This window comes from Montipora foliosa, chromosome 11, assembly GCF_036669935.1.
Source record: "Montipora foliosa isolate CH-2021 chromosome 11, ASM3666993v2, whole genome shotgun sequence".
Taxonomy (NCBI): Eukaryota; Metazoa; Cnidaria; class Anthozoa; order Scleractinia; family Acroporidae; genus Montipora; species Montipora foliosa.
Window position 1 is genome coordinate 51,291,580 of NC_090879.1, and position 12,262 is coordinate 51,303,841.

Sequence of the window (12,262 nt, forward strand, 5' to 3'; positions counted from 1 at the left end):
CTCAGAATCTTCCTGACAATCGGGAGGTCGCTTTCGCGAAACTGATAACGACCGAGAGACGTTTAAGAAGAAACACCGAACACGCAAAAGTGTATGACAACCAGATAAAAGAGATGGTAGCAAGAGAAGTTGCAAGGAAGCTCCAAAAAAGAACTAACACTCTACAAAAGACCGGTACATTATATAGGACATCATGAAGTTCTCAAGCCTGATTCCAAATTTACCCCAGTGCGCATAGTGTTCAATAGCAGCGCCAATTACATGGGTCATATCTTGAACGAGTATTGGGCTAAAGGTCCTGACCTACTCAGTAACTTGTTGGGAGTCCTTTTACGTTTCCGAGAGAATAAAGTAGCCTTCATTGGTGATATTAAAAAGATGTACCACACTGTGAAGACGACAGAGTTGGATCAGCACACCCACCGATTTCTGTGGAGGGATATGGATAGTAGGAGAGAACCCGACACATACATAATCATTATGCTCAGAGTTTCATTCGGTGACAAGCCGTCAGCTACGATTGCAACCGTTGCTTTGAGAAAAACCGCAGAGGTGTCACGAGAGAAATACCCAGAATCAGCAGATATAATCCAAAGAAACACGTACACGGACGACACAATCGAAAGTACAGACGATAGCAAACAAGCCATTACACTGGCTCAAGATATCGAGAAGTCTATTATCAAAGGAGGCTTTGAAGTCAAGGAGTCTGTGGATGTTCTCATGCAAGTGATATTAACAGGCAAGAAAAAGCAAACATACCAATCGAGGAACAAACAGAAAAGATACTTGGAGTCAGTCAGAAGATCAATTGTGTTTCGAAGTCAAGTCTATCTTTACTACCAAGGGAAAACATACTTCAAAGTCAGAGAGCGATGTTATCCCCACCCAAATTCCCCAACAGCTCACAAAGCGTATAATATTGTCACAGATCAACAGCGTGTAGGGTTGGCAGGACCATTAACAGTAATAGCGAAAATTGTTTTACGCCGTTTGTGGGGAACTGAACAGAAACTTGACTGGGACGACCCTATACTCAAGGAAAACCAACAGAACTGGTCTATTTTCTTCAATGATTTTAGAGACATGAATCAAATCAGATTCACGAGATGCCTTAAACCAATGGATGCTATTGGCGACCCAATTCTCATAGTGTTCAGTGATGCATCCAAAGATGCGTAGGCGGCATGTGCATATGTACGGTGGCAAAGAAAGAATAATCAATTTGAGAGCAATTTAATACTGTCCAAAAATCGTCTTGCACCAATCAAAGAGATGTCCATTGACCGTATAGAACTGTGTGGAGCGGTACTGAACAAACGTCTAAAAGTGTTTATAGAAAAGGATCTTCCACATCGTAGACTCTCAGATTGTACATGTTATGATACAGAAAAGTTCATACGGATTCAACACGTTCGCCGCCACTAGAATAGGTGAAATACAGGAAGGAACAAACCCTGAAAACTGGTATTGGGTAGAGAGTAAATATAACATAGCTGACTGTATGACAAGAGGAAGGAACCCCGATGACATCGGACTTGAACACACATGGCAAGGGGTCCCGATTTTCTGAAACGAGTAGAAGACAAGTGGCCAATCACTCGTGATTACTTGGAACCAAAACTATCCGAACGAATCAACATTACAATGGTAACGAAGATAGAAGGACCTCATGGCACCCTAGCATAACATGAGAAATGGTATTGAGGATGGCAAGTACAACCGTTTGTGTCCTACCACACGCAAAGACGGTAGCTATGTAGTAAGCAGTCGTATTGCAAAGTTACAAACAAGTTACAGTGACAACAAAGTCATACTACTACCATATGATCATCCGTTCTCACGGCTCTATATAGCGCAAACCCATGCAAGAGGACATCATGGCATTCTAACTACTGCCAGCAAAGTGCGCACCGATTACTGGATACCCAAACTCCTTAAGTTGGTAAAATCGATTAAGTTCAGATGCATTATCTTCAAAAAACGTGATTAGTTTCAAGTTTTTCAAGTATTATTTATTTACAAGAAAGAGTTTAAGTTGTTACCAGGCTGGCTTGCAAATAGCGAGAAGCTAATCGTGGCAAGCCAGACTGTACACGATATTATTTAGACAATTATTATTATTATTATTATTATTATTATTATTATTATTATTATTATTATTGTTATTGTTATTTTTATTTTTATTACATACAACAACAACATGTAAGCATTACTCTTTGTGCTTTCAAATATTTAGAAAGTAGAAGAATTTTGGAGAAAAAGGGAAGAAAGCAGTCTAGGTAAAAGAACAATCTGTAAAGAGGAAAACTACAGACTATACTTAGCCTAAGTTGGAAATTTAATTTTTCATCTTGCTACTTAAGGTATCTATATCAGCATAAGGGTTTTCAGTTTCTAGAATTTCAATTAGTTTTGTTCTAATAGTTGTCTTCAAACAATTCCTGGATACGTTCTTGAGACTAGTTGGTATCCCATTTCAGATTTTAACACCCACACGTAAAACTGCCCTACTTTGAACATTAAGTGCGGATTGTTTGGTAAGAAAATGCTCAGATGTCGATGAGCGTGTACTATAAGAATGAACACTAGTAATTTTAGAAAACAAATTAGAAATTTTAACGGGTGCAAAATTAGTGTTGATGTCATACATCAAATTAACAATTTTCTCATAATATAGTGATTTGAGCGGTAGAAATTTTCCTTTCAAGAAAGAGGAATTGCATGAGGAATTACAAGTCAGCAGGTGATGGGCAAATTACCTGAAGACAGATTTAAGCCAGCCCCACCATGGTACAGTACAGGAATTGATCTTTTTGGTCCTTGTAAAAAACGTTTACGTGCGTATAAAGGACACGTTCATAGTACATATGGAACTCGAGACTCTTTCGTTTTGTTTGTACAGTGACAGTTGATTGATTAATTTAGTGATTCTCATATTACCTGTATATAGATAAGCGATTACACATTAACGTGTTACAATAAACGAGTTGTAATTACGAATACGCTTGGTTTATTATATGGCGCCCAACGTGGGGCCCTGACATCAACCGAAAAGAGGAATGTCCGAAAATCTGGCGAGAACCCGCGCCAAACGAAGTGGAAACAGAACCGTGTTAACGAAACTTCTTAACGAAGCCGATGACCTGCTGAAATCGAAGGATGAAGAATTGGATGCACAACGCTTAAAGTTATTACGGAATTGTTAAACGAAAAGCTTAACTTGGTTAAATCCCTGGACGAAAAAATAATCGATGCATGCGAAGTGGATGACATCGAACATGAAATAGAGGAATCCGAAGAAATCAACCTTCGAGTGCAGCTAATGATACAATACATCAAGGAAGCGACGAGTCCAAAGGTTAGCATCAAGGGTAATACCATCTTGACATCGAAAAACGCGAATGTCGACGATCAAGCACTCTCTACTTCAATACCGTCAACTACTGGACCTAAATCTTCAAAGATATTCGCCAATGTGGATTCAGTTAGTGATCCCGCCATCCCAGTGACAGAAAATTCAAATCTTGTTGAATCCCACCACGCCGGAGTTTCTGCGCCCCAAACAACGGGTATTTCAGGTACGACTTTTTCAATCTCATAATACCAGTAACTTAAGCGAAAACGCTAACCTGAATTACTCAGGCTCTTACTCTGCTCCACATCCACCGAAAGCAAAATTGCCGGAATTAGTGTTGCCCAAATTCAAAGGAGATGTTACGCAATGGCAGAATTGTTGGGACAGTTTCAATAGTGCCATTCATAGCAATACACAGCTAAGCAAGATCGAAAAGTTTAATCATTTACATTCACTATTGGAGAATCAAGCAGCACGTTCGATACAAGGGTTACCAAGGTCTGAATCCAACTATAACTGTGCGATCGATATTTTACACAAACGTTTTGGCAAACCCCAGAACATAATCTCGAAGCACATTTGTAACCGAGCTCGATTATACGTGACAAAGCAATTTTTCGGTTTCACTTTGTGGTTCTGTTTATCTTGGTTCCCACGGAAAATGTTCGTTTCGGTTGTGCTTTGTGGTCATCAAGCTCTGTCATATTTCTCCCACACGATACGTGTGCAGGATGACAAATGATTAAATTTATCACCCTTTAGTACACCAGCTTTGTTTTAGGAAAACTGCTAAGACTACTGTTTCTTTATCTATTGTGCTACTAGAGCACGTATATGTTTTGTGGTTTATCGAGACACAGAAAACAGGAAAGTTTCATCAGTTTGTGGCTTACCTAGCCATGGTTGACCAATCGTATCGTTAAAAAACAGGATGTCAGCCATTAGTTTCTTTGAGCTCGTTGTGTTAAACGGATACATTAGACGCCCAACACGTCCTAATTGCTCACAAATTAAAGTCCATCGTCGAGCGAACACCTAGCTAGTCTTCCAAGTTCTTTCAGAGTTCTCCCCTCGCACGGAGTGGGTAAGTGTTTACCATTTGTATTTTCCTTGGGTGCACGTTCTTTAGTTTTCATTCGAGGACTTAGCTTCCGAAATGTTTATAATCGTTTCGCATTATTCTCCACGTTTTCTCGTTGTTCCATTCCACAGTTTGCTCCAGTAGTTTCCCTTACATTTGTAGAGCTTGTCGTCCACTAGGTTTCGTTTGTTTCTAGTTTTATGGCTACTTTCTTGGACGATTCTAGCGTAGTTTATGCGAGCACATGCTGCGAATTCTCGTTTTCGTATCATATTGCCGGTCACTTGTTGTTGTCACAGTTTTGCCCTTGCGTGACATTGCACTCGCTTGGTTTGTTTATGTCACTTGCGTTTAGTGTTATCCTCTAGTTTTCTAGTTGTTGTTTTAGTTATTCGTTTTTCCTAGTTGTTCTTCTTTATACTCGCAGTTTAGTAATTTTAGCATGTTTGTTCTTTAGCGCTATTGCCCTTTTTTTCTCTTAGCCTTTTATTGTTGCCTTTTGTGCTTGGCTGATAATTTCGGCGTTTGTCTCCTTTTGTTATCTTCCTTTTTACATTGTTTGGCCAATAAATTGTCATATACGGGTTCATATTTGTCCTCGTTGCTCGCTACCCTCTTTACTCGCGCGGCCTCGGTCACACATGGACGAGATTCCTAAAATTCCAGGTTGTGTCAGTGATAACACCGCCCAGCTCCGCCTTGTTTACGATAGGATAAGTATCAACGTTCGTGGTCTCGAGTCGTTAGGCATCAGTTCCAACCAATGTGGAAGTTTGCTGATACCTGTTATTATGTCAAAATTACCGCCCGAAATCAGAGTGCAAGTTGCAAGAAACACAGCGCGCGAGGTCTGGGAAATGTCAGATTTATTAGAGGTTATCCGACAGGAAATTGAGGCTCGAGAAATCAGCGAAGGTGTGAAAGCAAATGTACACTTGGATAAATACACAGAAAACACGCCGAAAAGGCCGACTAATTTGACTTTACTTTCTCACGATAACGCATGACTTCAGTCAAAGAGAAATCAAATTAAATGCGTTTATTGTGGTGGATTTCATTACTCTGCTTCCTGTGAAAATGTGATCGATCCTCATGCTCGTTTCGACATCCTAAAAAAGGGTCGAAGATGTTTTGTTTGTTTGAAAACTGATCATCACAGTAGCTCATGCAAAAGGAACTGCCGACGATGTCAGGGCAATCGTCATCAGTCAATTTGCCGAAATTTGTGTCAAAGACTCCCGATTGCACTTCCGATTCGTCTGGTCTAGACGATCAGAATTCGAGGGAAGTGCAAAACTCGACTCTTGTGAGTTACACCAGCGAACCAATTGCGCATGAAATACACCACGAAGGAACCACTGAAGAAGGAAATGAAACTCCATTCTTGGGGAGCGCTGTAACCGCGACGTCGACCGCCAGGACCAAGGGCAGCATTTTACTTCAAACTGCGACAACCACCGCGACTAACAATGATCGGAGCAAAACAATGACTGTTCGAATCCTGTTCGATAGCCGCAGTCAGAGATCCTACATCACAGACAACGTAAGGAAGAAGTTAGGTCTAAAGTCAACAAGCACCGCGATCCTTCATCTGAACACATTTGGAGAGAATGCCTATCGAAAGCAAAGGTGCGAAATCGTCACCTTGCCACTTCGTACTATCGATGGTGAAGATTACGGCGCTCAATTTTCCCATTATTTGTTCACCATTGCCAAAGAACGTAAACTTACGAGATCATCCGCATTTACTAAAACTAGAGTTAGCTGACAGCGCTGAAGGTTTGAATTCGATCGACATTTTGATTGGCTTAGATCATTACTGGGATTTTCTTACCGGTGAATCTATTCGTGGAGATTCTGGTCCCACAGCGGTTAAAAGTAAGCTCGGGTGGCTGCTTTCTGGTCCGACTAAAAACTCACACGGCGAAACTAATGTTGTCTCAAATTTAGTCATATCGGGAGAGACAATGTCGAGCGAAGCAAGAGAAAACAACGAAATGGTTGGAAATGCTGAAAGGATTCTGGGAGGTTGAAAGTTTGGGAATTGTGGATACCGAGTGCGAAGTTGATTTAGTCAAGCGGAAAGAAGAGGTTGCGTTTAAAGGTCGTCATTATGAAGTCGGACTGCCATGGAAGGAAGGTTGTCTTCCCCAGTCCAACCACTATGGAATGTGCGTAACAAGATTACAATCATTGCACTCTAAATTGAAGAAGGAGGAGAATTTGCTACGAGAGTACGACAACATCATTCAAGAACAACGAAAGAAAGGAATCATCGAAATCGTACCTACACCGAAAGAGGAAACTCTGGGAGGAACGCAACTTGACTGCAAAATCGCCACGAAGGGGATTCATTACTCGCCACATCATGCAGTGATAAGAAAAGAGCGTGAAACGACAAAAGTGAGAATTGTATATGATGGTTCGGCGAAGAACTCCAAGGACAAACGATCTCTTAATGATTGCTTAGAAATGGGAGAAAATTATATCCCACACATTTTCGCAATGTTAACAAATTTTCGTTGGAATTTCGTCGCATTAACCGCGGACATCGAGAAGGCTTTCCTGATGGTAGGGCCATCTCCTTCGATTCTAGGTGAAACCATCGCGTATCACTTGAACCTTTATAGGCAAACTGAACCCGAGATGTTCGAGCTATTGCGCAAGTCTCTGTACGTGGATGATCTTCTTAAGGGACAAGAGAATGACGAGAAAGGTTTAATTGTTTATCAGAAGTCAAAGAAGATGATGGCGAGTGAAGGTTTTACCTCAGAAAATGGAACTCGAATTCTCGAAACTTGTTGAAAGCTATAGAAGCTTGCGAGAGCTCACAAAACCAAACAAGGTCGACAGATGAAGCTACTGCAGAAGATGACGAGTCATATGCGAAATCGTCCACTACACCCGTAAATTCTGAAATGAAGAACGATACTACGGTCAAAGTTCTAGGAATGAACTGGGACACTGTAGCAGACGAGTTTTTCTTCAACTTAACCGATTTGTTCAACTATGGAACGACACTGCCGTTGACAAAACGTTCTGTTTTGAAATTGTCGGCCAAGATATTCGATCCGATTGGATTTCTCACCCCGTACACTATCGAAACGAAAATTTTATTTCAAGAACTCTGTCTCGATAAGGTTGATTGGGACAGCGAACTTGAGGGAAAGCTACTCCACACCTGGAACTCTCTCCTAGAAGAGCTGAAATTTTTAAGCAATGTCCGAATACCATGCTGTTATTTTCGATCAAGGCCAGTACACTTTGAGCTTCATAGATTTAGTGACGCATCAAACCGCGCGTATGCTGGAGTTATTTACATCCGATCACTCTATGATGATGGTCAAATCGATGTTCGATTAGTTGCCTCGAAAGCAAAGGTCGCACCCTTGAAAAGGCAGACCATCCCGCTTCTGGAATTACTTGGTACACTTATTCTCGCCCGCCTCGTAAACAGCCTCGATTTGGCCAGAAAAAACGTCAAGACCTTTTACTGGACGGATTCGATGACGTCCTTATGCTGGGTAAGGAATGAAAGACCATGGAAACAATATGTACAGCATCGCGTGGAAGAAATTCGCAACTTAACTTCAAAGAGCGACTGGCGACATTGCCCTGGAAAACAAAACCCATCTGATTTGCCGTCACGGAGATTGAACGCAAAAGAACTGTCGGTTAATACCATTTGGTGGAACGGGCCAGAATTCCTCTACAAGCCTGAATCGGAGTGGTCTTTAAGCGAGCAAACACAAGAAGAAGATGAAGTAGCGCTCAAAGAAGCTGTTAAGAATCCAGTCGAGATCACACACTCATTGGTTTTGCGTTCGCCCAGTTGTTCAATAGATCCCAAGAATGACGCATTAATCGACGTAAAACGATTCAGTGAATTAACAAAATTGCTCCGTGTGACAGCCATAGTCGTCGGTTTTGTAAACAAGCTAAAGAAAAAGGTACGAAGCAAGTCGAAACCCGAGAACGGAAATGAAATTCTCAGTGCATTGAACTTAGCTAAAGCAGAAGAACTTTGGATAAAATCTGTGCAAGCGTCTTCATTTGAACAAGAAATCAAGTTTCTTCACAATCACCGTCAATCCAAGTCTGCGCCGCCAACTTACGTCTTCCAGTTTGGATTATTTCTTGAAGATGGAGTTGTCAAATGCAAGGGGAGGATAAATAATGCCAAGTTATCGGGGAACACAAGACATCCAATTATACTGCCACCGAAACACGAGTTCGTCCGATTAATCATCAAGAGTGCGCACGAAGCAGTAAAACATTGCGGAATAAGGGACACACTCACTCTGATCAGAGAACGATTTTGGATTTTGAGAGGTCGTGAAGCAGTAAAACAAGTGATTAAAAAATGTGTAACTTGTTTGAAAATCGATGGAACTCCATACAAGTCACAATCATCCCCCGATCTTCCATGCGAACGGGTTTCGGAGGATCCACCTTTTACGCATGTGGGATTGGACTTTGTCGGCCCGTTGAATGTTGACAGCGGAAATCCAGACGAGAACCAATCAACCAAAGTTTACATGTGTTTGTTCACATGCGCTTCAACAAGGGCTGTGCAGCTGGAGTTATGCAAAAGCCTCAACGTTCAAGATTTTCTGCTAGCATTCAGACGATTCACTAGTCGACGCGGACTCCCTGCTACTCTTACGTCAGATAACGCAAGGACCTTCAAATGTTCGAGCAAGGAAATAAGAAAGATCATTAGGTCCAACGAAGTGGTGCGTTACCTCGTTAACCAGAAAATTTCGTGGAACTTTATCATCGAAAGGGCTCCGTGGTGGGGAGGTTTCTGGGAGCGATTGGTCCGAAGTATCAAGACGCCTTTAAAGAAAGTATTCGGTCGGTCAACTTTGAATTTTGGAGAGCTGCGAACAGTACTGGTGGAAATCGAAGCAGTAATCAACGCAAGGCCGATCACTTACATATATGATGACGCGGATTCAATTTCTTATCCTTTGACACCTTCTAATCTTATTTATGGTCGACGTGTCACGCCAACACCGAACAGTTCTCGTCCCGAGATCATCAGTACGCATCAATCTTTGACAAGAAGAGCTCGCCGTCACAAGAATTTACTTCAACAAGTAACTAAACAGTGGAAAAAGGAATATCTCACTAGCTTGCGTGAACAATCGAGCGTAGCAAACAGAAGAAATGGTTCTCAAGAAATCTCCGTGGGAGATATTGTTTTACTTAAAAACGATTCATCGACCAGAGTCTTCTGGAAACTAGCGAGAGTTGAGGAACCCATTTCTGGAGCTGATGGCAAGATTCGAGCAGCTATCGTTAAGGTCGGAAACAGTGAAAGGTGATCGACATATTTACGGAGAGTTGTTCAGCATTTGATTCCAATCGAAGTTAGATCGAATGTGGACAATGAGGTCAGACAGTCTGCTGAGAACCAAGTTTCTAATTTAGCCGTTCGACCCCGACGAACGGCAGCCGTAGTTGGGGAGGTCAACCGTCGTGAACTGAACATTGTTTGATCGAATCTTAGTATTTTGTTGAACAGAGACATCGAACGTTGAAAGTTTCTCGCAATGCGAAAAAACTTTGGGGAGTGTAAAAAACGTTTACGTGCGTATAAAGGACACGTTCATAGTACATATGGAACTCGAGACTCTTTCGTTTTGTTTTTACGGTGACAGTTGATTGATTAATTTAGTGATTCTCATATTACCTGTATATAGATAAGCGATTACACATTAACGCGATACAATAAACGAGTTGCAATTACGAATACGCTTGGTTTATTATAGTTCCTTTAAAATTCGTGACGAGATAAAGGAGAGAACGTTCTCCATAGCATATGGAGTAATATTTAATTGTCTTATAGCACAGAGAAATTTCTGATAGTGCTCAGAAGATTTGTATCCCTAAACGGATATCATTCCAAGATATTGTCTGACAACGGTACTCAACTAATAGCAGCAAGTAAGGAACTAACCGCTATAACAAAAACATGGGATTGCAATGGATCTTCACCCCAGCAGATGATCCATGGCAAAATGGAGTAACTGAAGCTCTCATAAGATCGGTCAAGCGAATAATTGAGTTTTCAGTTGGTGAGAACGCTTTAACCTTCTCTGAATTGCAAACAGTTTTATTCGAGATTGCCAACTTGCTAAATGAAAGGCCTATAGGGAGACACCCAACATCCCCTGAAGATTGAGTATACTTATGCCCAAATGACTTACTGTTAGGCAGAGCCACAAGCAGGATACCAAATGGCCCATTTGATGAAAATGCGAATACCCGAAAACGTTTCACGTTCGTCCAGACAATTGTTAATACATTCGGGAAAAGAAGGAACTCAAACTTTTTCCCAAGCTTGATGTTAAGGCAAAGATAGCACACATCTCACCGAAATTTGAAAATCGGAGACCTAGTTCTGATACAAGGTTCCAACTTAGTGAGGGGAAACTGGAAACTTGGAAAAGTGTCAGATGTCTACCCAGATGCACATGGGAAGAAAGTGCGAAGAGTAGACGTGCAATACAAGAATCTCACCGTAAGCGAACCTATGAAGCAATACCAAGGCAAAGGATATGTCACTGTTCAACGCCCTGTACAGATACTCGTATTACTTATACCGATTGATGAAAACTAAATGAAGGTTTAAGTGAACTCTCAGATACTACTTATTATAATTACTGTAACCCTTTTTTCTGGCGGGGGAGTGTATCGCCAACAATTTGTAATTAGAATTTGTTAGGTAACGTCATAGACATGATTACGCAACTCGAGTGACTTGCTGAGTCTGAGGAATTGCGAGAAACTGTGCGATATCTTTGTTTGATTGCAAGGGATAACGGTATATCATATCACTAACACAATTTGCTGTAATTTAGATTTTGAACCCTATTCAACCTCCCCTGTGAAAAAAGGTAAAGCGACTGAAAGAAAGCTGGTGTAATAAATGGAGTTGTTTAGAACCGTGGTTAGTCAATCCTCGCTAGCAGTACACTAAGATCATTTCTAACAACCGGGTCCCCCGTTGATAAGAAAGTGTTATAAAAGAAGCGCCAATGTCTGTTAAACAAACAACAGGTTTTCAAGACCGACATGGTTTCGAATTGCGTTACATCAAATGCAACACCTACTTAGAGTAATTAGATGAGTGTTTCTCTATCAATTTTCGGAATTGCCCAAGCACAGTCACAAATGGACTTATTTTTAGCTACACATAATGCGCGCAAACAAAATAATTTTTCGCAGGAATGTGTATTCAACAAGACCTCTGCCAATACTGGGCTCCGAGTCTTCTTCAATGGAGTTCTCAGCCGCATGGCAACATGGCGATTGGCTGAGCCAATCGCCATGTTGCCATGCGGCAAAATATCTTGTTTTTATAATTGATTTTGTTGTTCTCTGTTTTTAGCATTTTTTTCCTTTGATTTTAGTATTCTTAATAATGCATTTTTGATTTTTATCTCATGTTAATAATAATTTTGTAAATAGATTTTGTAAATAGAGATATCTTTTCTACTTGCGCACTACCACCTTCAGTCAAACATCTCATCGTTGACACAACTCGATCGTACATCATGTTTTTATCTTCTACCGAAGATACACAAACCTAACAACCCTGGTCGCCCCCTAGATTTTGCTACTGAAAACATTTCAGCTTACCTTGATGGACGTCAAATCCCTTTACACAGTTATTCCTAACGACTGTGGATTACAAGTATTAACTTACTTCTTGGATAGTTGGATAAACGCGAAATCGGAGAGCCCTCCACATCTACCCTCACAAGACTCGCTGAACGGGTACTTACCTTGACTCGGAATTCCTTCTCCTTTAA

General features: G+C 41.1%; 3 protein-coding genes and 1 pseudogene across 3 annotated transcripts; all 4 read left to right on the forward strand.

Moving 5' to 3' along the window:
* The first annotated feature begins 261 nt into the window (after nucleotides 1-261).
* LOC137977369 (uncharacterized) lies at nucleotides 262-1,182 on the forward strand. The gene has a single exon (XM_068824591.1). It carries the CDS (start codon nucleotides 262-264, stop codon nucleotides 1,180-1,182), a length of 921 nt encoding a protein of 306 aa, XP_068680692.1.
* A 1,651-nt stretch (nucleotides 1,183-2,833) lies between these two features.
* On the forward strand, nucleotides 2,834-7,208 carry LOC137977625 (uncharacterized; annotated as a pseudogene).
* Nucleotides 6,609-7,244, forward strand: LOC137977370 (uncharacterized). The gene has a single exon (XM_068824592.1). The coding sequence runs from the start codon at nucleotides 6,609-6,611 to the stop codon at nucleotides 7,242-7,244; it is 636 nt and encodes a 211-aa protein (XP_068680693.1).
* A 113-nt stretch (nucleotides 7,245-7,357) lies between these two features.
* On the forward strand, nucleotides 7,358-9,769 carry LOC137977371 (uncharacterized). The gene has a single exon (XM_068824593.1). It carries the CDS (start codon nucleotides 7,358-7,360, stop codon nucleotides 9,767-9,769), a length of 2,412 nt encoding a protein of 803 aa, XP_068680694.1.
* Nucleotides 9,770-12,262: the final 2,493 nt, after the last annotated feature.

Bases quoted from the DNA above. Each gene is read 5' to 3' on its own strand.
- LOC137977369 (XM_068824591.1), top strand. From the start codon at position 262: ATGGGTCATATCTTGAACGAGTATTGGGCTAAAGGTCCTGACCTACTC.
- LOC137977370 (XM_068824592.1), top strand. From the start codon at position 6,609: ATGTGCGTAACAAGATTACAATCATTGCACTCTAAATTGAAGAAGGAG.
- LOC137977371 (XM_068824593.1), top strand. From the start codon at position 7,358: ATGAAGAACGATACTACGGTCAAAGTTCTAGGAATGAACTGGGACACT.